The 24,079-nt window shown below is 61.4% G+C and overlaps 2 protein-coding genes across 2 annotated transcripts; one reads left to right on the top strand and one right to left on the bottom strand.

Annotated features, from left to right (window-relative positions):
- Positions 1 to 6,790: 6,790 nt before the first annotated feature.
- Positions 6,791 to 15,083, bottom strand: SYSRN (systirin, meiotic sister chromatid cohesion factor). The gene is made up of 3 exons (XM_090287771.1): positions 14,643 to 15,083; positions 8,429 to 8,890; positions 6,791 to 6,885 (listed from the first exon to the last, which is right to left on the bottom strand). The coding sequence occupies exons 2-3, from the start codon at positions 8,822 to 8,824 to the stop codon at positions 6,799 to 6,801; spliced, it is 483 nt and encodes a 160-aa protein (XP_090143897.1). The 5' UTR covers positions 8,825 to 8,890; positions 14,643 to 15,083; the 3' UTR covers positions 6,791 to 6,798.
- A 1,794-nt stretch (positions 15,084 to 16,877) lies between these two features.
- On the top strand, positions 16,878 to 20,938 carry IGFBP1 (insulin like growth factor binding protein 1). The gene is made up of 4 exons (XM_090286983.1): positions 16,878 to 17,248; positions 18,307 to 18,491; positions 19,601 to 19,732; positions 20,477 to 20,938. The coding sequence occupies exons 1-4, from the start codon at positions 16,885 to 16,887 to the stop codon at positions 20,597 to 20,599; spliced, it is 804 nt and encodes a 267-aa protein (XP_090143109.1). The 5' UTR covers positions 16,878 to 16,884; the 3' UTR covers positions 20,600 to 20,938.
- The last annotated feature ends 3,141 nt before the right edge of the window (positions 20,939 to 24,079 follow it).

Raw genomic sequence — 24,079 nt, forward strand, 5'->3', positions numbered from 1 at the left:
GGGAGCAGGCCTGCGGGAGCCCGGAGCGGCCGTGCTGAGGGCTGGGGCCAGGCCCAGAGCCGCCGGGCCCTGGACAGACGGTTTGGGAAGAACCGAGGAGCCGGCCCCCTGGCTCGGGGCTGTGGCTCCTGCCTCCCTTCAAGAGTCACTCAGAGGCAGAGGCACCTCTTCTGGGATTCCTGGGGCCCGGCAGCCGCGCCTCCGCGTGTGGCCAGCGCGCTGTGTGGGCGGCCCCCCGCCCTGCCTGGCGGCTGGCGCCAGCTCTGTCCTGCGGGCCGTGCCGGTGGGTCAGCACGGTCCTTGCTCTCCGAGTGGCCTCTTGGGTTCCTGTGGGTGACCGGCAGCGCGAGGCGTCGCTGTGGCTGAAAACAAGCGAGACTCCAGCACGAGACGCTTCCTCGCCTGCAGGGGCTTCTCTGGCAGAACCAGCCCCAGACGTGTTTCGGAGTTTACAGACGTCAACCCAGGGGCCTGCTGCCCTCGGCGGGGATGGGGGCTGCAAGGGGGGCTGTGGGCGTGGCACGTGGTCTCCGACGTGGCGAGGCCGTGATCCCCCAGCACGGACGGTGCCAGGTCATGCGGATGGGCTGCGATGCGGGACAGGACGGCCTCCCTTCTTCTGAGGACCACCCTGTGTTGGCCAGTGACGGCCATCAATCTGTTCAGAAGCAGGAGGGGGCACAGGACGGGGCCCCCAAACTGGGACTATGCTGTTGATGCCAAAGGGCGCTTCGCAGAGGGGGTTCCGGGGGGTGGCCATCAGCTGCGGAGAGGACCCCACTCCCCGGGGGCTCGTGCGACCTCATGGCACCTGACACGTGGGGAGGGCAGTGGGGTCGTCAGGACGCTTCCAAGAGGAGTGGCCGCAGGGGGGCTGGAGGTGAGGACGCCCCAACCACTGCCACCGGGCAGCGGCGTCCCCACAGCTGCCCGTGCTGTTTGGTGTCAGCCCGTGAGTGGGGGCGGGGGGAGCCGGTGACGGCACAGCTGCTACACCAGATGCCCCGGGAGACTCAGCCGTCGCCTCGGAGGGTGGGGCTCGGGCCCAGGCCACCGGTGTGTGCAGAGCCGCGAAGTGCAGGCGGCAGCTCCGAGCCTCCAGGTCCGGAGGAGCCCCCTCCAGCCCTCCTGTGACGCAGGAGCCGGCAGCCATACCTCCTCTGGGCAGCAGGGGCGCACTCCCTTCTCATCTGTGATAAGACTGTGGTGTTGCCTTATTTGTTTTTAATCTTGTACAATATTCATGCACAAACGTTAGGGCCTCCGAGTGGGACCCTGACGCTCAGACGCTCTGTAAATAGTGCACCGGGAGCTGGTGCCGCCGTCGCTCCCACCGAAATGAGGGACGGCCACCCTGACGCGTGATGTTCCTAACCCACTGCGCCTGTGTGGCGATCCTCGGCCCCTTGTAGTGACCCTCGTGTCCCCGCATGACCCTCGCATGCCTGTGTCCGACCTCAGTAGAGCAGAGCACAGCCTGAGCTTCCAAACACGTCCCCGGACCACCAGCCCCGGCCGGTCCCTCCACAGTGTCTGCGTCACAGGCAGACGCCCCTGCAGACCCAGCCACGGACCTGGTGTGTCCGTCAGACTCCAAAGCCACCGGAAGCAATAACTAACACTGAGCATAGAGACAAGTTGGTCCTGAGCACTTGCCGATGCAGAGAGAGGCCACGCGGGCGAGTTTGCCGGGACTGAGGGCGCTGTGGGGCCGCACCCCAGCCTCCCAGCTCGGGCAGCCCCGCAGTGGGGTTGGCTGTCGGCACCGGGCTTGGGAGCAGAGGGCCAGTGTGAGCCTGTCGGGTCATCCCCGGGGCTGGCCCTCCGGCCAGGACGCCCGTCTCCCATGGTGAACAGGCTGCCGTGGGCAGCTGGGCTTGGCGGGACCTGCCAGGCTCCCGACATCACATCTGTGTCCCTGATAGCACGCCGAGCTGCGTCCCCACAGCCACCTCGAGGTAGCTTCTACGCCTCGCTCTCACTGCCGCTCCAGAAGGAAGGGTCCCCAGGACCCGTCTCGGCTCCAGCTGCGTCCCCACTGCACTGTGTCCCTGTGACCCCGGGTCGGTCACAGGGGCTCCCCAAGTGTGTGTCCTGCTGTGCAGGTGCCTGTCACGTGCTGATGTCACACACGTGTGCGTCACTGAGTGGACAGGGTAGGCCACAAAGTCGCCTTGGTCCTTCGGACCCTGATTACATGCAGACCTGTAGGTTCTCCATGCCGTGACCCCCAGAAACTGGCTCCCCCCTGTTTTGGAATGACCTCAGTTAAAAATAACCACAAAAGGAAAGTAACAAACAGCCTTCCCAGAGGCAGCTGCTTTCGAAACATCGGTTTGGCGCCAGTGAGGAGCAGCTTTGCAGCTGGGGGCTGGAGGGGCGCAGGGTCCCTGGGCCTGGACACCTGTTCCCGGTGCCGGGGGCTCTGGAGGCTCGTGCAGGAAGCCTGAGCCAGCGGCCGGTCCCTCGCTCTTGTTTAAAACCCCAGACTCCGCAGCAGGCGGGCGAGGAAGAGTGTGCCGCTTGCTCACGGCCTCGGGGGCCTGCGTCGCCTGCTCGGGCCCTGGGCCAGGGGTGCTTGTGGGTCAGACTCAGCACGTTCTGGGGCCGTGTGGGAAGCCAGGACCCCACCGGGCCCCTGGCCTGCGTGTTGGGGGTCGGCGATGGGAGCTCAGGCTTCCAGCGTCAGCACAGTGCCCACCCCCACGTGACCCAGGCTGAGGCCAGGCGCCCCTGCGGGCAAAGCGGGCAGCGGGGGAGTTGGGCTGCTGTGACCCCCTTGGGCCCCAGTACCCCCACTCCCACCAGTCACACCTGACTCGCGTGGGCTGCGGCCAGTCTCCCAGCTGGACCCAGCCCCACTGAGACAGAGGGGGCGGGTAGCGGGTGGGACAGGGCCCTAGGACCCCCGACGGGAGGGTGGGCAGGAGAGCTCCGTGCAGCTCTGCCGTAGGTCTTCCCAGGGCCGTGGCTGCGGGAGTCGGGGGGCTGGCGCCCTGTGTGTGGTTCTGTGTGAGCTGGGGCGGGAGCTGAGGGGGGGCATCTGGAGACCATTGGGCCCCCTGAGGGGCGGCAGGGATGTCGGGGTGACGGGGGGACTGGAGCTGACAGGATGGGGCTGGTGTGGCCAGCAGGGCAGCCGGGTGATCCAGCCACGGCCCAGCCCTGGCAGCTGTAACCGGACTAGGTTTTCCCTCTGAAAGTGTCAGGGCCCTGTGGGCACAGCCCCAGATAGCCACCTGCATGGGGACACTTCCAGGTCATTGCACTCGAGGGCCCCCTGTGGCGGGCTTGTCTCCACAGCCCACACCGGGTCGCCCCAGCCGCAGCCTCCTCTCACGAGGCCCCATGTTGGGAGATGAGGTCTGCTCCTGTCCTCTGGGCTGAGCTCCATCTCTCCTTTAACAACGGGTCCCTCAGGACAAAATGTTCAGCCTGGGAAATCCCTGCCGCATCTGGTACCCCTTTCTGTCCTGAACTGCATCCCAGAGCACGAGCTGTCGGTGCCTAAGGAAACAGACTGTCCTTGGGCGAGGAGGACAGTGGGCCCGTCCCTCCTGACATCAGATGCAGCAGAAGGGGGTCCCCAGGTGCCCCAGATCACACACATCTCTCCCGTTACCTGGGCCCAACCTAGCTCCCAACACCTGGTCAGAGCCACCCAAGGTCCTTGTCACCTTGCTGGCCGGGTGTAGGCAGTCAGGCTCCTCCCTGGGGATTAGAGGATGTCCGAGAGCCCCGGGATCACGGTGGGTGACGAGGAGCTGGGGACACCTCCTGCAGGGTCTGCCCCTCCCTGCGGTACCGGCAGTTCAGACTGCAGGAGTTCTGGTTTCTGAAGCAGGCTCTTGTCGAGAACGGACGTTTAAACGGAGAAGGTGACCTAGACGCACCCCCAGGAGATCCGTCCGGCCTCCGGGAGTAACAGGCGCAAGGGGGTGGTCAGCGGGGACGGCCGCGTGGCCCCCCGGCAGCGGGAACTTGTCTCTTGCCTCCCACCAGCACCCCCCACATAGCCCCGGCACAAAGCACATGTCTCAGGGGACTGTCCTCTCATCCTGGGACCCCTGAGGGGGCCCCGCTGCCGGTCGCGCAGCGGGGGCCACACTCCCAGCACCGTCCTGCCGAGGGGGGCGGCTTTGCCTTCATCCCTGTGAACCCCGCGCACACCCAAGCCATTGCACGCGGGCGCATGCCGTGAAGTCCCCGAGTGTGTGAATCTAGTCTGAGTTTGGAGTCGCACAGCACGCACAGCCAACGGGCAGCCCGCCTTGGGCCATCTGCCGGCTGGCCGCAGAGCGTCCCCGACGGGTGGGCCCGGCACCCGCACTCCTGCACGCGCCCGCCCACCCCATCACGCTGATGGCGTGCCACCTCGCACAGCGAAGGGACAGAACGGAGCCACCTCTCGGGTGGGCCCTCCCATGCAGATGAAGCCCGCGTCCCTTGCGGGTTGTCTGTCTGTCCTCGGGAATGGTTTGCAGAGGCCTGTGGCCGTCGGTGTCCCCCAATGGGACGCAGCGGGTGGCTCGGGGTGCAGGCTCCTACAGGACAGCTCAGTGCGCATGCTTCGTGAGATGTGAACACAGGCGACCATGCGATGTCACCGCATGCTAGATTTGTATGATCAATACGGGTCTATTTTTATGTCAACAACACTGTAGAGCACCTTCCAGTCTCTTCCAAGATTGTTAAATTGAGACAAGTCATTGAACAACGTGTCCTATTTTTATTTTAAAAACAAGCGAATGGACTGAGATGTTAAATGTGAATTACGTTTCTTAATCGCAACTTTTTTACTGAGTGTTTGCACTACACTTTCTGGGCACTTATTTAACAAAAGTAAAGGAAAAAAACTGCTTGACTAAACCGGTGGTCGTTTTCATTGAAAACCAAGTGGGTGTTGTAGCAACAGGGTCGCTGACCTGCAGGGCAGACCCTGACTCCCGCCCCCACCCCTTCCTCGGGCCCTGGCTGGGCTCTGCCCTCCTGGGACCACAAAGCCCACATGTAACGGGCTGGGCTGAGGATGACACACTGCGCCCTAAGTGTGCGCAAGTGTACTCAGGAGCGTGGTCAGGTGGCCAGGGACTCGGAGGCCATGGGCAGGCATGACACTAGGTTCGGTGTTGGGGGGCCCTCCATCAACAGGCTTGGAAGGACCGTTGGCCAGAGCTGGACTCGGCATGCTAAGGTCGCGCTGGGGTCGGGCTCAGCAGAGAAGACCGAGTGGTCAGGGAGGGTTTGCCACCGGCCACGGTGACCAGGACACAGTGAGTACCTGTCCCGCCCCTGAACCAGGAGTGAGAGAGACGGGGCCAGGGCAGGGACCTGTGCCCGGAGCTGATGGCGGGGAAGGGACGAGGCTGAGTGGACGGCTGGGGCCACCCCCCGGGGACCCGAGTGTGAGGTTGAGGCGGCCACCGTTTCTGGTTTTTTGAGCATGAAAACGGGCGACAGAGGCCGCGAGCCAGGGTGCCCGCGCAGCTGGGGGCTGTTCCCGTGAGAACAGCTTACTTGGGTCACCACGGCGGGAAGGACGAGCCGCAGCTCCTGCCTCCACCTGCGGCGACCGCAGGCAGTTTTCCTGCTTCTCTCCACGTTTGTTTCATTTGAGAAATTAATGTGTCATTTTAAATAAATTGTTGCTCTTTATTGTCACTGTTTGACAGTTGCCGATGTCCCCACCCGTCCCTCTGAACAAACACGTCACGTTTATAATCTGATCATTGTGACAGCAAAGGAAACAGCAGTCAGCTCCTTCCTGTAGGAGGAACCAGCCCAGGAAGCACCTCTCACCACACCCGGGGCCCAGCGATGGAGCCCGAGGGACCGTCCCCTCCTGTGAGGACTGTCATCACGCCTTCCGTGTGGGGACCTGGAGGGATGCGGCACTTCCAGGGAGACCAGGTCGCCCCCCCGCCTCTCAGCAACCCCGGCCTTGCCGGCCTGCGCCACCTGCTCTCCTGCTGTCCACCCGGCCTGAGTCTGTTTGGGGTGCCCTGTGTCAGGGTGCTTCATGTCGGGGTGCTGTCTGGTTCTGCTCCCGCAGTAAAGTAAGCTTGGTCCGCGTTCCTGAGGAGCAGCCAGGCTGCCCCACAGGCCCGGACGAGGGGGCGGGAGACAAGCCTTTTTTGGTTTTTAGGAGAAAAAACAAAGACTTTTAGATAAAGTTGGGGGGGGTGAAAACACTGACAAGAACAAAACCTATCACCCTAACGTGTCCACAGTGAGACGTGTCTGGGTGCCTGGCCTTGGCGGCCTGAGGCCCTTTGCTGTGTAGCTCACGGGCGCCGGCTTCCCCCTCCTCACAGTGTGTGTGGGGGCCGGGCGGGGCTTCAGGTCCTCTGCTCCCCGGGAACAAAACCAGGCCCGCAGGTCCCAGGGCCCTCAGGCTGAGAGCCCCGGTTCTGGGCTCTTCCTGGGGTGACATTCTGAACCCGTGACATGGGACACCTCAGCCTTTGCTGGGCTGGCAGTACCCTGAGCTCCCCGGTCTTTGCCTGCAAAATGTCACCAGTCACCCCCCACCCCCGCCCCCGTCACCCTGCACTCCCTGGGAAGCAGGTGGTGGGCGGGACTGCGTCTCGCTGGGGCGCCTGCCTCAGGGGCACCGCTCACGCTTGGATCCGAGTAACGAGATCTTTATCAACAGCCCCCCCACCTGAGCGGCAGGATGTGGGGGGTGTCAAGGGGGACCTGCAGGAAGTCCTGGGGAGGGCGTGGGGTTCACAGGCGGACGGACGGGGGGACGGACAGATGAGCAGGGGGGCTGGCCAGCTGGCCGAGTGGCAGGCCCTACGGGCAGTCCACGGTGAGCTCGTGCCGCGTGGCCTCCTCGATGCTGCGGAGCTGGCGCGCCTCCCACTGCTGCACGCGCTCCATCTGCGGGAGGAACGGCCTCTGAGGGGCGACTGCCGGGGACGTGACGCCTGCTCCGCGTGGGAGACCCCCACCTGTCAGCACTGGGCTGCGAGCCACAGTGGACTGGCCAGGCACTGGGACCCCCGACGGAGCCAGCAGCCACCCAGACAGTGGTGGCGAGGACGGCTGCAGGGACAGGAGGGGTCAGGGTGCGAGCAGTTGGGTGTGACTTGGGCACAGAGAGAGTGCTGAACAGGGACAGGGGCGGGGAGGGAACAGCGACAAGGAGGGCCAGTGCGGGGGCGCAGGGGGGCACTGCAAATGCAGTGTCGGGGTGGCTGGGGACAGTCCGTCTGCCACTGTTGCCCAGAGGCCCCTCCTCCCGGAGCTGCCGCAGGAACAGGCCCTAGGACACTGCAGGGTCGGGGGCAGGGTGACTTCTGCGGCCACACAAGACAGGGGCTCAGGGGCGGAGCCTCGGGGGTCAGGCGGTTAAGCCAGACATGGGGCGTGTGCCAGGACTGGGCTGCGGAGAACAGGTTTGCAGGAGGAAGGAAAGAAAGGGGGCCCACTGCCCGCCAAGGCAGCCCCCACAGTTCAGGGTTTTCCAAGCACCCAGAGAGCATGAGAGCAGTAGCCGACTGGGTGGGTGGCTGGGGACAAAGGAGGAGCAGGAGGAGCAGACACCGGCCTGGACACGGACGGTGGGCCGGGCAGAGCAGGGCGGGGTCAGAGCAGCTGGGATGGGGGCCTCCTGGAAAGTGACGTCACCCTGCGGTCCCCTGGGAAGACAGGAGCCCACAGCCCTCTGGGAAAGAGGGTGCAGGGCCAGGGGCGCAGGAGGAACCGAAAGCGAGGCCGTCAGGGGTGCGGCTCTCAGTGGCCCAGCGCGTCGGGCAGACAGAGTGGACAGGCCTCCGAGGCCGCACGGAGCTGGGCCGGGGCTCCCAGAGCTGACGGGCGAGGGTGCCCAGGGCACGGGATGCCTCGGCATGCACCACCTCGGTCATCAGAGCCCCAGGGCTGGGCGGGAGGGGCCGGGGACCCCGAGGGGTCTCAGCTGCTGACCTGGCAGCCCCTTCTCCGGAGCCTCCCAGCCCAGGAGGGAAGCAGAGCTCAGCGGGGCACGTGGCCTGGGACCCTCCCATGGACTGACCCATTGGGACCCTTGGTGCTGGCCAGAGTGGGCAGCAGGGGGCTGGCTGCAGGCTGTGCAAGGGACAAGGACAGTGAGTGACTTTCTGGGGCTTCTACATCATCCTGCCCCGTCCCGAGCACAGGAAGCTCTACGGCAGTGTGCTGAGGAGACCGGGGAGCGAGGGGATGATGGGGCACACATTTTAATGGCATAACCTCCCCCTGGAGGCTGGGGGACCCTCAGAGAGGAGCCCAGATGTTAGAAAGGCCAGTCACCCAGCACCCTCTGGCCTGTGACCTCACTGCGCCCAGGCCCAGGTAGCTCAGTGAGGGAGGAGCTATGGTCTAGCTCCCAACAGGCCGCCTCCCAGGTTGGGGGAGACCCAGAGCTCCCAGGGGACAGGGACAGGCTGGGGTCGGGGCCTACCACAGCTGCCAGCTTCTTCAGGTCCCGGTGCCTCCGCCCAGTGGTGTTGGGAATCCCGGGCAATCCCATGCGCTCTGTCCAGCCTCTTGGGGACCCTCGCTGCTGCTTGTCTTGCCGCCTCTGCTGCCGCCGCTGGGTGACCTTGGCTGGTGCTGGCGGCTCTTCCTCAGGGGCCCAGGGCTCCCCGTCTGGCTCTGGCTGCTCACTGGATGCCTCGGAGGCCCAGATGGTGGAAAGCCGCCTCTTCTGGATGGGGGATGGCAGGTCCCGGGAAGAGCGGGCAGGCAGTGGGGACCCATCAGCAGGACGTCCTCCCCAGCGGGAGGGGACGCGGCCCAGGGGGCTCCTGCGCCCCCGCAGGAAGCCTTGCTCAGGGGTGCTGTGCTCTGGGACCATCCCAGGGGACAGCCGTCCGGGCACCGAAGGGGGGCTCTCATCCTCAGGGGAGCTCCACCCGGAAACCTGTCAACAGAGCAGAGAGGTGGCTACGGGGGGTGGGGGGTGGGGGGCAGGGGCTGAGCCACCGGACCCCTAAGGATAAGTTTTTAAAAAAATATTTTTTGGGAAAGAAAAGTACAAAGCCTTGTAAAAGAGATCAGATAACATTTAAGCTCAACATAAAAAAGCAAGGCCCGTGGGCAGGAAGTCCCGCTGGGCAGGCCAAGTATCCCCCAGGTGGTGGCCCAGCGGGGGTGGGGGCCGCAGGTCTACGACCTGCCTCCGGAGCCCCTCCCGAGGGAACGCACACAAGTCCAAGCCCCTTCTCACAGGGGCGGCCCTGAACTGACCTATTCCTGACCGAACTGATCTGGTCTTCGCTGGAGGGACAGGTGAGGCGGTGGGAGCTCACAGGCGAAGCAGGTTAGTGCTGCTCCGCAGATGGGGCCTCGGGACAGGTGACCAGATGCTGGGAACATCTTCACACCAGCAGAGAAGTGTCTCCTCACTTCACACTGCGCTGACTGGGGGTCATCTGGGAAAAGCACCCAGAACAGCAGGGACCCCACACTCCCCCTCATGCCTTAGCCTAACGTAGGTCACATCTGTGCTCTTTAAAAATACAGAGGTTGCTCAGAAAAAAGAATTTTAAAACTTTTACATAACATCATTTACCCAGAAAATTCCATTTGCACGCGTGCGCGCGCGCACACACACACACACACACACACTCCAGGGGTATAAGATTTAACTGTAAAATCACACAGGCATAACAGTTTTGGATGGAAATACAGCTGATTGCTCTGTAAACTTGCCAGGAGTCAGCTTTGTGACGAAAACTCACAGCGCAGAAGCCATGCGAGCAAAGGAAAGCTAACCAAAATATATGTAAAAATGCTTCCGTGAAGCAAAGGGAAAAACGCCACTTACTGGGAGAAGAAAGACCACGCCGGGTCTACAGAAGAGAAACGTGAAACCGCCAACACCACGGATGTGCAGGGGCCCTTAACAGACACCCATGAATGTTAAAACAATGTTGGTAAGAAAAGAGCTCCACGTTTTGGGTGGAGTCTTTTGTGAAAATCCAGGAAAAGCGAGAACCGGAAGAAGTTCTAGAAGCAGCTAAAAAGGATGTTTTCTCAGGGCAGGGTCGCCCGGAGACCCTTCCTTACTGTTTACAAATGAAAAAGGAGACCGAGACCCCCGTCTGGTCTGACGAGGGGACTCAGAAGCCCCGACCCCTGGGGTGGGCGTCTTGGGGGGGGGGTCCCGCCCAGCGGGGCCTCTGGGCCGAAGCGCAGGGTTAAAGGTCGGGGCTGACCTGCACCCGCGGACCGTTACCAGTTCTGCGCCCGCCTCGCTTCGAACGAGGAGCGGCCGCCGCGCCGGGGGTCCTCGGGCTTCCCCAGGACAGGCCCCGACCCAGGACAGGGACCACCGGGCGAGGCGGCGGGGAGGGGCCGGACCCCGTCGGAGGGTGCTGGGGTGGCCCTTTGGGTGTGGGTTCCGGTCCCGGCCGGGAGGCGCGAGGCGGCCCAGGACGGGGGGCAGGGGCCTCTGGACAGGGGGTCGGGTAGCGACCCGGGGCGGGACCCCACCTGCGGCGCAGACCGACCGGCCTCCCCCCAGCGCGCCCCTCCCCGTCACCTGCGCCCCTCCGGGCCCACCTGCGCGTCGGGCTCCATCCCGCTCCCCGCGGCGACGGCCACCGCCCCGCAAGCCTGGCGCGCGCAAGTACCGCGGCGGCCCCCACACAGGCCCGTGCAGGTGCGCGCGGCCTCACCTGCGCGTGGTTTGCCCTGCGGCGCCCGGGGCCACGCAGACGCAGCGGGCGCAGGGCGGGGCCGCGAGCCCCGAGGGTCTGCACCTGTGCGTCCCGCCTTCGGGAAGTCGCGGTGCGCGTGGACGCCCCGCGCGAGCCGCCGTGTGCGCTCGCTGTGTGCCCTGGGCACAGGGGTCGCCGCCCCAGCGCAGCCCCCACTCCCTGTCTCTGCCTGCGGGGAGGGAGCCTATCTTTAAGAGCCACCCAGGGACGGAGCACAGAGCAGGGAAAGCGCGCGGAGTCAGGACGTCAGGGCCGTCCTAGGGCAGGGACGCCGCTGCCAGTCACACGTGTGTGCTATGCGCGTGCACCATGGACGCACGTGCACGCGGATGCACACTTACCGGCTGGATGTCCGGGACGCTCAAGGAGAAGAGGCTGTACAACCGGCAGTCTAATGTGATGTCATTTCAAAAACCACACACACGACGCACACACGAGACCCACACGTCCAGAAAGAGACCAGAAGGAAACGGTACCGCTGGGAATATCTAGACGGCAGAACAATAGGCAAATTTTAGCGTCACTTAAATCTTTTTCACTTTTTCCACAAAGAACATGCTGTTAGTAAAGAATAATTTAAAGATAAATAAATAGAGCTCCCCGGGCACAGCCCGTCATTTTCCAGATGGAAACCGTGGGCAGCAGTGGACAGTTTGTCCCAAGGCCCAGAGCCCATCAGGTGGGGGCTGCCTGGACACCGTCCCGCTGTCCTGTTTTCTCACCGCACTAGGTCACCCCCAGGGTCCCCTGACCTCATGGCCCCCAGGGTGCCCTGACCCCAAGGCCTCCTGGCACGCAGGTCCACTGCTTTGAACCCAGTGACGGCTCTTTTGTTTGTGTTTGTGAATGGAAACATTGCGAAACCTGCCGTGTGTGTCTAGAGTCACTTCCGTCTGCACACAGTGTCACCTGTCACCAGGGCCCTTCCCCACCGCACGGGCAGAGGTGGGGGTCTGGGTGCAGGGCCCCGCGGGGGCTCCCGGCGCAGCCTGTGGCAGAGCCGGCCCCACTCCCTACTGAACATTTAAGGAGGAAACCATCACTTCTCCTAATCTTCCTGGATATGGAAGCAGAGGGGATACCCTCTAACCTATTCCAGGAGGCCATCATTACCCCGACCCCCAAACCAGAGGAAGACGTGACAAACATGAAGAAGCGCAGACCAACACCTCTCGGGAACGAAGAGGCAGGGACCCCCCACAAACCACTAGCGAATCGAATCTAACAAAGTACAGAACGAGTGACGTGCCACGGCTGGCTCAGCACTCAAAAACCAGGGAGCGTGTCCGTCCTACCAGCAGGCTGAGAAAACGCCACCTGGGTATCTCGACAGATGCAGAAAAAGCATTAACAGAAAAAATCCAATATCCAGTTATGATCAAAACGCTCAGAAAACTAGACATGTGGGGGAGCGCCTCAAGAACGCCTGCAAGAAGCCCACAGAAAAATCCGTGGGGTGTGGGTCGTAGCCAACACAGCCACGCAAGAAAAGGAAATGCAAGGTGTGCAGACGCAGAAGAAAGCTCCAAAGCTGTGCTTGTCTGCAGGGGTCATGGCTGTCTATGTACCAAGTCTGGAAGAGTCAACAGAACTCCCCCGGAACTAAGCTATTACAGCGAGGCAGAAGGCCACGAGGTTAACACACGGGAGTCAATCACTTTTGAATATACCAACAATGACCAAGTGGATTTGAAAAAAATAAAATAAGACCATTTACATTAGAACCCCCAAAATAAAAAGTTGTGCATAACTCTAACAAAACATGTACAAAATCTATGTGAGGAACACTCAGGTAAATACTGAAGAACTAACTATATGGAGAGCTATTCCATGTTCATGGGTAGGGAGAATCAGCAGTCAGGGTGCCAGTTCTTCCCAACTTGATCTGTAGATTTAATGCAACCCCCGTCAAAGCCCCAGCAGATTATGCTGTAGATGTTTGCAACTGATTCTAAAGTTTATATGGAGGCAAAAGACCCAGAAGAGACACCACGAAATTGGTGAAGAGCAACGTCGAAGGACAGAGACTGTCTGACTTCAAGACCTACTATAAATCTACAGTAATAATGTATATATCTCTAGTTTGGAGTGTGGGGCGATGAATCCAGAGACACACAGAGCAGTGGGACGGTGTAGGGGGGCCACAAATAGACCCCACAAGTGTTGCTAGCTGAGTGTGGACGAGGGGAAAGGACAATACAACACAGTAAGACAGTCTCTTAGGAAACAGGGCTGAAACATGTGAAAAAGGATCCTTCACGCGGACCTTCATAAAGGTTAACTCAGGATGCGCCACTGAACTGGGCGTAAGGTGCAAAACCTTCCACCTCAGCAGAGGACCCGGGAGGAAACCCAGATGGCCTGGTCACTGTGATCAAACACATGATCGACTTATACGCTGGACTTCAATAAAATCAAAACCTCTGATCTGCGCAAGAAAGCGTAGCAGGAATGAGCAGGCAAGCCCAGCCAGGAGGGAATATTCATCAAAGACACATCTGACTGTTCACCAAAACACTAGAAAACTCTTAAAACACAAAAATAAGAAAACACACAACCGGGCTGATACATGACCAAACGTCTTGACAGACGCAGCCCCAGGGAAGATTCGCGGGGGCGGAAAGCACCCGAAACACGTTGCACACGCTGGGCCACGGGGGGCACACGCGAAGGCAGAGACGCGAGGGAACAGCGACGGAACGGCCCGCGTCCAGACTGGGACACTGGATGCGGTGGCTGGGGGCTTTTGTGGGGGCTGCGCCCTGTGAGGGGCACACGTGACGTGGGCAAGGCGTCCTACGAGGACCAGCGGCTGCAATGTAGGAGGCCGTGGCCCCTCTTCTGGGCGAGCTCCGCCGCTCTTTGCCAAGGTCAGAGGATAGCAGGCTGGCCCCCCAGGCCCCTGCCCCCAGGCCTGGTGGGCACACTCAGCCAGATGTGGGTGGGAGGGGTCCTGCTGCCCCAGGGTGGGTCCTCTGGGGCTTGATGAGGGGACCCCGATGTTTGGGGGTCAGATAGGGCCGTGGACACACTAAGGGTCTGGGCTGTGCTGATGTGACAAGAGTGAGGTGACTTCCACTTTGGCACAAGGGGTGGGCATGCCTTCAGAGCGGGGAGCGGGGCCAGCCCGGGCACAAACTGACATCATTCCCCCGTCAGCCAAACATATTTTTGTTTTTCTCTCCAGGCTAAAAAGAACATCCCTTTGAGGGCTCCCTGCGTGGCCGTGTTCTCTCCCTTTGAGAGTGCGGCTTTGCCCTTGACCCAGCATTGTTTTTCGGACGCGATTGCCCAATTCCCTGCTGCCAGGGAGTAAGCAGCAGGCTGCGTGGGGGCGGGGCAGGACGTGGCGGGTGACGGAAGGCCCGGCAGGATTTCATCACCCAGAGCGCCCGCCTCTGCTCAGCACGGTGGGGGCAGCTCACAGCGCCCAGAGCTGACTGCTCTGGGATGGCACTATCTCCATTTCACAGGTGACAAAAGCGAGGCCCAGGGACACTGAATCCAGGTGCCAGCACAGACGGTCCTGCTGGGGGCTGTGGAGATGGTGCCCCCGCCCTCGGGACTCCCACTCCTGGGGGTCAGGGCCTCAGCTGCCCCGCCACCCAGGGCTGGTTTGCGTGAAGTGTCCTGAAGTGACTGGACATCCCTGCTCTGTTCCTCTGGGTGGGACAGTGGTTTCCTTCCTCTGCAGGCGGGGAGCTCACAAGGAGTTGGCTGGGTGGGGTCTGTGGCCGCAGCCCCAGGGTAAGGCAGCTGATACGGACTCTTGCCCCTAGGGGGCACTGGGGAGACAGGTGGGGACACCAAGGCAGGACACCAAGCAGGAGTCCACAGGGGACGGTGGTGAGGCTCCAGGGCACCCCACCCCCTACTCAGGATGGTCCCAGAGGTGACCACAACCACTGCCACCTCCCTGTGACTCAGCCTGCTGTGGGGACGGCCACTTACCCCACAGGACAGAGACAGGTGGCCCGCCGGCCTCCATTTGTGTGCGGGGTCAGAGACGGGATCAGCAGGGGCAGGTCTGAGGCCGTCTGTCTTGCAGCTGCAGGAGGCAAGCCATGGAGATGCTGGGAAACCAACCCCCGGGCAGGAGGTCCCACGGCGTGAGGGGACAAGCGAGACCTGAGGGAGGGAGGCAGCCGCCTCCTGGGCATGGGCACGCGTGGGTGACTAAGTGCTGGGACCATGGTAGGCAGAACACGGGTGTCCCTGGCGCCCGCGTCTCTCCATCAGCTCTGTCTCCCGACCCCGTCACTGTGCCATCTCATGCTCTGAGGTTCTGTCCATGTCCCTGGTCCCACCAGAATGAAGGAGGGCCTGCCTCCCCTGCGCAGGGTGTGTCTGGGCTCTGCCTGCACCCTTTTGCACTGCCATTAAGAAGACACTTCTGGGGGCCCTGGTTGCACGCTGAGGAAGTGGGGGCTGGGGGGGGGGGTCGAGCACGGGCTCCTGGAACCGAAGTCACACGGGGCGCAGGCAGGACCCACACTAACACAGAGGGAAGCCTCGGTCACGCCTCAGCCCGCACCGAACTTTGCTCTGGAAAAAGTGATGAACGTGACCCTGAACTCTCAACTGCCACCCTTTTCACGGCCTTATTTTGATGTTGCTGAGGAGAGGCCGTGACCTGTTGTTGACGTGCCCGAGGCCCCGGTGGCGGTGGCCAGAAAAGGAGTCCGTGTGTCCATGTTAACTGGGTTCTTCTCGAGATGGATAGTGTGAGCACTGATTAGTACACGGACATGGTGTTTACTGGGGCAGGTGAACCCGGGGGACCAAACGTGCGCACGGAGCCCCAGTACCCCCCGGCCCCTAATTTCACCCCCGGCCCCGCAGGAGGCACTGACATCAGTTTCTCACGTGTGCTTCTCGAGCGTCAATCCGTCCGCAACAGGAGTGACACGCGTATTCACATTATGCATTGTGCACACACTGGGACGTTCTGCTGACGTGTGTAACTTACCGACCTTGGAGACGTTTCTCTGTCAGTTCACACAGAGCCGCCTGGTCCCAGGGCCGGGGCCCGCTCCCGGGAATGGTGGGGCCATTCCTCACAGTCTTTGAAGGAACTATGACATTTTTCTTAAAACATCTTTTTCTTTCTTTTTATTTATAGATTTGAGAGAGAGAGAGAGAGAGAGGAAGACAGACAGACAAACACCAGTTCTTTGGTCCGCTCATTGATGCGTCATTGGTTGCGGCTTGCATGCGTCCTGACCGGGGACTGGACCTGCAGCCTTGGCGTGTCGGGAGGATGCTCCAGCCAACACAGCTACCAGCCGGGGCCTACAGTGACATTTTTCCTTGCAACCCAGGAGAATAGCCAAGAAACCAGCTGTGACTCAAGAGGGAGCCTTGGAATTTACTCCTGATGAGCCTTTGGTCCCAGCAGGAAGTCAGAGGCAGCCTGGGGCTGGGTGTCACCCTGCAGCTTTGGCCCACTCTGTCCCTGGGCCCCAGGGCCCCTGCTTCCAGGAGGTGCAGTTTCTGAGGTCAGTGTCTGGCTGCAGTGAGAGTGAGGGGCCGCACCCTGGGACAGACTGTCCGTCTGTCCGTCCTCCCTCTGGGAAAGGCTGTGAGACTGGAGTGTGTGCGCTGGGGACCTGCTTCCTGAAGGAGAGCACTTCTGGGCTTGGCCACCGAGACCTCCAGGCCAGCAGATGCCTGGTCCTCCTCTCCTCTCCTCTCCCTGGGCCTCTGTTTCCCCATCTGATGGGGGGGGGGCGGGCGAGTGGCAGCTTTCCTTAGCTCAGGCTGGGCTCTTGAATAAAACAAGCAGCTCCTTTCTCCCCCTGGCGGGGCTCCCGGGTTAGACCCGCACTTTGGGTCCAGGTGGGAACCCACAACAACGCTACAAACAGCCCGAAACCTGGACGCTTACCCTCCGTCCGCCCACGCTTGGCCGGGGGCCTGGAGCGCAGGAGCAAAACAAACTTATTTTGAACAGTCCTCTAGCTCCCAGCTCTGCCAATCATTAACCTCCGGGGACAGGTGGCCGGCCCCGCGTCCTTCATAAGGCGCACGCAGCACCCAGCGAGTAACCACTGCCCAGCGAGCAGCGAGCAGCAAGCACCGGCCCTTGTCGCCACCGCCCAGCGAGCACCGGCCCTTGTCGCCACCGCCCAGCGAGCACCGGCCCTTGTCGCCACCGCCCAGCCAGCTCCGGCCCCTGTCGCCACCGCGCCCCATGATGCCTGCGGCTCCCGCCGTCCCGGCCTGGCCGCTCCTCCTGCTGCTGTCCGTCCAGCTCGGCGCGGCCGTCGGCGCTCCCCAGCCGTGGCACTGCGCGCCCTGCTCTGCCGAGAGGCTGGAGCTCTGCCCGCCCCTGCCTGCCTCGTGCGCGGAGCCCGCCCGGCCCGCCGGCTGCGGCTGCTGCCCGACGTGCGCGCTGCCGCTGGGCACCGCCTGCGGGGTGGCCACTGCGCGCTGCGCCCGCGGACTCAGCTGCCGCGCTCGGCCCGGGGAGCCACGGCCTCTGCGCGCCCTCACCCGCGGCCAGGGCGCCTGCACGCCCGAGCCCGACCACGCGGCGCCCAGCGCGGAGGCCACAGGTACCGCGGTCCCTCCCCCGGGACGGCTGAGCGAGCCTGAGGCGGAGAGGGGCAGGGACTCCGCCCAAGTCTATAGCCAGTGGGGCGTGAACCCGCCTGGGCCCCGAGCTTGGGGCTGGAGCCTGTCAGGGGCCCCATCTTTGCATGGCCCTGCGGGGTGTGCTCAGGGGCAGGGGGAGAGCCCAGCTCCCGCAGCCCACCCAGTGGGGAGGGCGGCAGAGGCAGTGGGGCGCCCCCCGCCCCCACGCCGCGGGGACCCCGGGTCCTCCTCTCTGCCGGGCATGGGCCGCCTGGAATGGGAACCCCTCCTGCGGCCCAGCCTGCGCCCCCTCTGCGTCCGGAATGTCCTGTGGAGACAGGCTGCGCCTTCCGGATGTTTGCAGGACATAACGTGAGAATTTAGGCTGAAAACGCCGCTGCCTTCCCGGCAGAGCCTGGCCTCCCGCTCTTTCCCAAACGTGGCGGTGGCTTGCTTGCAGGGGAACAGGAAATGCCTGCGCGCCCCACTCCCGACCTCCCAGCCTCCCGGCGCCGCACTCTCCCGGGAGGGGACCGGAGAGAGTCGGGGGGCTTTCCTGTGGGCTTGGGCCTCACAGCCAATGAAATGGGGTCGTCTCCATGGTCCTTAAAGGCAAGGGTTCCCCTAGGCTCTCTCGGGAGGGCCAGTTCTGGGACATTCTTTTGGGCACCCAATCCAAACCGTTGATGACTTGCAAGATATCTGCTGACCCTCCCCCTGGTGCTGGGAAAGGCGGAGCGCTAGGGGGGAGGGGACAGCAGCCAGGTAGACCCTCTCCCAAAGGCCCCAGCACAGGCTCACGTGGATGCACTCTGATGCACCTGCGTGGATGGGGAAGCCGAGGGTAGGGGCCAGGACTGACCCAGAATCTGTGGCTTCTTCAGGGTTCTCCCAGCCTGGAGGGGGGCGGGGCGCATGTGCCTCCCTCTCCCACGGCTCTGGGAGGAGTGACCAAGGCTCAGCATCTTCCCAGAAGCAAGTTCAGGGGGCAGGTGCAGACGAGTCGGAGGCTCACCTGCCTGTGATGTTCCGTTTTCAGATGCCAAGGGCCCCGCGGTCCTGGAGAACGTGGCCCCCGAGGGCACAGAGATGAGCCAGGAACAGCTTCGGGGCACTTGGCCATCAGTGGCGCCCTCCGGGGAGGACCTGCCCACCCTCGGGAAGGCCACCAGTAATGATGAGAGCATGAGGGCACTCGGGGTCACCGAAGTCAAGAAGTGGAAGGTGAGCTGGGGACGGTGCCGCTGTGGGACCTGCTGGGCGGGAAGGCCTGTCAGCCTCGGCCCGGGGCAGAGCCCTGCACACCGCAGACGGTTCTCAGCCGAGCCGAGCCGAGCTTTTGTGGCGAGGACTCAGCAGACTTTCCTGCAGACGGAAAGGCAAGGCAGTGAATTCCTGCCGTGCACCTCGGATACGTGACCTCATGTCCTGAGCTCACCTCTAAATAAGGGTCTCAGAGAGACACTGTCTGAAGAGCACTGAGTTTGCTCTTCTAAAGCCGAGCGCAGGGCTTAACACCTCTCCCCTCGAGTATCCCCCCTGAAACAATTGTAGTAAAACTCGCCTGACCTGAAAGTTAGCGTCTCCACCATCTTACAGCCTAAAGAACCTCAGGATTAAGTACATCCACAATATTCCGCAACTGTCCCCTCTGTCCATCTTCCCAAGGGGACGCTGCCCACCCTGTGACCCCCTCAGTAACGTTGGTGCCGCCCGTTTTTAATTCCACCACGCGAGGGCGACAAAGACCCAAGGCTGGAGTGACTGAGGCTGATCTGGGCGGGAGGGAAGCAGTCAATTCCCAGCTGCACACGCAGAGAAGTGAGGGACTGAACCATTCCCCAGCCGTGCCAGAATTTCACCTGGAAGTGATGTCAAAGGAAGAAAAGTTCACTCTTAGCTCAAAGCACCCAGATGGACGCCTCCTTCCTCACCCACCTGGGCTCACGGGAACGGGCCTTGTGGGTCACAGCAAAGGTGTTTATGGCTGGAAGCCTCTGTGGCAAAGCGCTCCGTTCGAGTGTGCCAGCCTCCCTCCTGCCAGGCGGCCAGGCCCAACTTACTCACAGAGCAGGCGGAGGGGGGAGAGCGTGGAGAAGCTCTCGGTTCCCGTGGGGGTTTAGGGGTGTTTGGTGCAGGAGGGCATGGGACCCCGACCTTCATCTTAACCCAAGATGGAGCCCAGCTGCCCTCCTGTGGCAGGTGGGCGGTGGGGATCCAGAGAAGGCGGGTCAGACCTCCCCCAAGGCCACACAACGCCTCTCCCATCAGTTGCCCCCGCTGGGAATTCGCTTTTTCTTGTCCTTCAACCCGATGTCAAACGACTCTTCCAGGAGCCTTGCCGGCGAGAACTCTACAGCGCGCTGGACAGCTTAGCCCAGCAGCAGCGGCAGCAGGCGGGAGGCGGCCCCTACAGGTTTTACCTGCCCAACTGCCACCGGAACGGCTTCTATCACAGCAAGCAGGTGCGTGTCCTTGCTGAGCGGCGTCCCTGCTCGGCCACACTTCAGTCCCACACATGCTCCCGAAAGCCCATCACAGGCCCTCTGCCTAGGGTCCGGCCCTCTGGCTTCCGGAGCAGAGGCCGGGACACCTGGGTGGGTGGGGCTTTCGCAGGCCCCGCCCCTCCTGGATCTGAGTTTCTCACCTGTCACCTGGCCTGCCGGGGACACAGCTCTGCTTGGGACAGTTAGTACCTGTTCGGACATCTCGTACTTTTTTCCTCTCCACGAGGGGAGGAACTCTGTAATTAAACACAGGCGCGTTTCTCAACCTGCCTGATTGTAGAGAGATCGAACAAACCAAGACTCAGTGTGAGGGCCCCTCAGGCCTTCGTGCAGCGCAGGTTCCGTGGATGTGATGGGCGAGCTGAGGACTAGGCTGAGCTTCACAACAGGCAAGGACTTCGGGGGGGCGACTGGAGAAGCCGGACGGCCCCACCGCCGGGGCCGGGAAGCCACTAGCTGTGCACACACCACACCACGCTGTTTCACACACACGTGGAAGCCTTAACCCACCGGACACCTGACCTTAGTCTCCACTTCACGTGGAGGGCCAGGAGGGTGCAGGGATCGCCCTGGGCTGTGGACACGGCTGACTGGCGGTGCCCGTGGTCGGAGCTCCCGGCGCCGGCTCTGCCTGGTGCTGGGCAGCAGGGAGCTGCGTCCCCTGCTTCGCTGCTGCTCTGACCTCGCATCTCATCTTTGCAGTGCGAGACGTCCCTGGACGGAGAGGCGGGACTCTGCTGGTGCGTGTACCCCTGGAGCGGGACGAAGATCCCGGGGTCTGTGGAGGTCAGAGGGGACCCCAACTGCCAGCAGTATTTTCACTGAGAGCAGAAGCAGCAGGACCCAGTCCTTCAATGAAGTATTTAAGGACATAGCATATTTATTCTCCAGAACACGCACACTTCCCTGTACCGGTGTCTGTATATAGAGGAACCACTTTTCTACGCCACGTGCTACTTGTATACAGCTGTAGTTTATTTATTCAGCGTCAGTTTATTTTTCTACACAGTAACTGTGTTCTATTAATTTACATATCGTGAAACACCTCTCACCACGCTGTGTGTAAATACTTGTATTTTAGCTCTTTAAAGGTTTGTGTTTGTTTTTCAAGAACTGGGAAAAGCCTGTTTAGAAAATGCAAAATCAAATGTGTAGCAGTGATTTTCTCAAGTGATTTACTCTGTATCTTCTTCCAAAGCTGCTGGGTGTAAATTTGCGGGGACAGGTTGGTGACGCGATCACAGCGGGATGTGTCGATGTTGCTACATGCGCCCATTGGATACATTGTCAACCACGCTTGCACAGTATAAACAAATAAACGTCCTACTCAGAGCATCGTTACTGCTGTGGACACTTGGGCCCCTCCTTCCTGCACGCAGCTCTCGTCCCCACTGCTGGGGGGCCTGCCTCTCGGAGCTCGGCCCCAGGAACCCCGGTTGCCACGGCCCAGCGGCGTCCCTCACCCCCAGGCTGGGCCCCCCGCCCACCTCCCTGCCCTAACTTCTCCACTCGCCCCGTCCCTTCCACCTGTGAACTGGTCGGGTTTCTCCTGTCTGGGACAAGACAGACTGTCCCCGTGGCCTTCTCTCAGCGCTGTCCTCTGCAGGGCTTGGGTGGCCTCCTCCAGGTGGGCACCCTGCCTGCCTCTGTTTGCATAGCTCAGCCCTGAGTGCACGGTCCTCTTGCTCCATCGATTTCTTCTTCTTTAGATGGTTCCCCGCTTGTTTTCTGACTCAGCCCCAGTCCTTGGCTGTGAGGGGGCTCGCCACCCCAGCTCACCTCTGTTTTCACAGCACCTCGCCCCTCCCTGGTCTCCCCCACCCCCTCTGGCTGCACGGCTGCCAGCTTCCCTCTGCCATGGAGCTCAGCGTTCAGTGTCACAATAGCTGAAGAATATGGACACAATATCCTCACCATCCAATGGTCCACCTTCCTGAACGAGAAGGCTGTGTCCAGGTTCAGCGCAGGAATCGCTGAGATGATACAGGAGTGGAAATAAAACAGCGCGTGCTCGGCCTCACATCCCCAGGGTGACACCCCAGAGTGTCCGTCTGGGCGTGTGCGCGTGCATGTCATGGACACAAGACAATGGCAGTTTTTGACCCGAGAATTTCCCCACAGGATTAACATTAAGGACATGCAGTGGTGGCCTGGCGTTCCCACTGCGTCATGTTTCAGCCCAAACGTCCCATGCTCCGCACACCTGAGACTGTGCTTTCTGAGCGGTGGCTGGACAAGGGGGACAAAACCCTAACTGCAGTGAGGGCCTCGGAGATGCGCCTGCTGAGGTGCCCGCCTGTCCACCCGGTGACGTGCCGAGGCCAACCGCCGGCCTCCCAGAGGGACATCGGAGCCAGTCACGGGCACAGGGACAGGGTTTCTTCACGGTAAAACTTTATTAACCAATTATAAATACATGGTGAGACAAATTTTTCAAAAATACTTTTTCTTCTGAAAATGATTAAAAACATAAAAGAAAAGCGAATAGGTAGGCAGAATGCTGGTGAGCCCGCTGTCTGGGGGAGGGTAGTGTGCACCCCCCACCCCCACCCCCACCCCGCCCCGACCGGGGGGCTGCAGCACACCCGCCGGTTCTCATCTAGGAGTATCTGATTCGTGGGTCCTTTACATGGGGACTGTGATGCTCACAACAGGGGCATCGCATGGACGCCTTTCTCTGTGAATAGGTGTGAATCGGGGGTGGGGTGGGGGCGGGGCTGTGCCTCCCACGCCCTCCATCTCTCTGGTTCGATACAACTGTGATTAGTGTCTGTTACGTTGTGCCAAGGAGGACACACTGGGACGCATGAACACAGACCTCCTTCTCCTTCAAAAACACCCTTGGTCTTGGGTTTTTTGAGTGGAAAACACCCCGGTCTGTCACCGCCTGAAGCATCGTGCTACTGTTCGGGGATCTCTGAAAATGAAGGGGTGGCGCCCATCCCGGTCCCCGGCCCTGCGGGGCCACCAGCAGAGACCACGTCCTCAGGACTCTGCCTGACAGACCCGCCGCCGCAGGTGCCCGGGCTCCTGACAACACTCTGTCATTTTTAAACAATAAGGGAGACTCCACCTCATTGTCGCCACGCTTCCCCCAGTGGGACAGGTCACCCAAAGACAGGAGGGACGAGGGGACTGCCCCCGGGGCAGCGCCCAGATGTGAGGACACCCGAGTGAGGGGCTGCGGTCCCCAGAGGGGACATGGTGCACGGCTTCGGCAGGGCCAGGTCCCAGGTCAGCCCGCGGGGGCTCTGGACGGCAGGAGGCCTGGCCGCACGGCGCTGCGTTCATAAGCAGTTTCAGAGGAAGCGACGAGAAAAATCACACGGGCTCACTGGCTGCTGGAAAGCGGGGGGCTGCCGAAGGTCACTATGGAGAACCCCGGCGAGGCAGACAGACCTCTGTTTCTAAACTTCGATTAAAAAAAAAACACAGATTCGCCACGAAAAGGAATATAGATCGAGGCTGCGGCCAGCGGCTGACTGTGTCCTTGGCAGTTTTTGTGCAAAACAGGCGTATGTGAGCTCCACAGGAACTAAAACAAACAGAGAAAGAAATATATTGAACTAAGTCCCCAGATGTCACCAGGCTGCTCTCCGGCCCGGGACAGCCAGACGTGACACCCAGACCCACACTTTTCACAGAGCAAAGAGCCCGCCAGACGTTTGCGAGGCCCGCCCAGCCACCAGAAAGCAGCCAGCTCCTCCCACTTGCAAGGGAAGACAGCCACCAAAAACGAAACTCTCTGCTGTTTGCCTAACTCTGCCTCGAGGAGAGGAAAGGAAGCCTGTCTATTATTTTCCCCCACCAATAACTCTCATTTATTATAACAATACTGAATGTGATGGTGTTCTTCAAAATGATGGTTTTAAATTTCACTGTTGGTATTAGCTATTAATAAACTTTACTAACATTCTATTAACCACAGATCACCAGACTATCCACGATGCACTGTACAGGAAAGAAAACAGGCACATCTTTACTGTAGAAATATGTTCTTTAGCAGGTGCTTTTGGATTAAAAGTTGACCCGTGAAGGGAAAGGGGCCACCTGGCTCACAGGGAAAAGCTGCACCCTGAGCACCTCACACGGTGCCTCTGTGACTGTCCGCGTAATCCCGGTTCTTCGCGTGGACCAGAAGCGCCGTTGCGGCAGGTGGGCCATAGACCCTTCTTGCTCTTGTTTAGCTGGGCTGGGGCCCCCGCCCCCTCCTCGGGGCTCTGTTCCTGTCTGTCTCCTCCCTCCAGCCCGCCCCTTCAGAGAGGGACAGCCGGTGCAGCCGCCCCGGCCCCAGGCTTACGTGGA

The sequence above is a fragment of the Furipterus horrens genome, unplaced genomic scaffold, assembly GCF_987537825.1.
Source record: "Furipterus horrens unplaced genomic scaffold, mFurHor1.1.pri manual_scaffold_9, whole genome shotgun sequence".
In the NCBI taxonomy this organism is placed as follows: Eukaryota; Metazoa; Chordata; class Mammalia; order Chiroptera; family Furipteridae; genus Furipterus; species Furipterus horrens.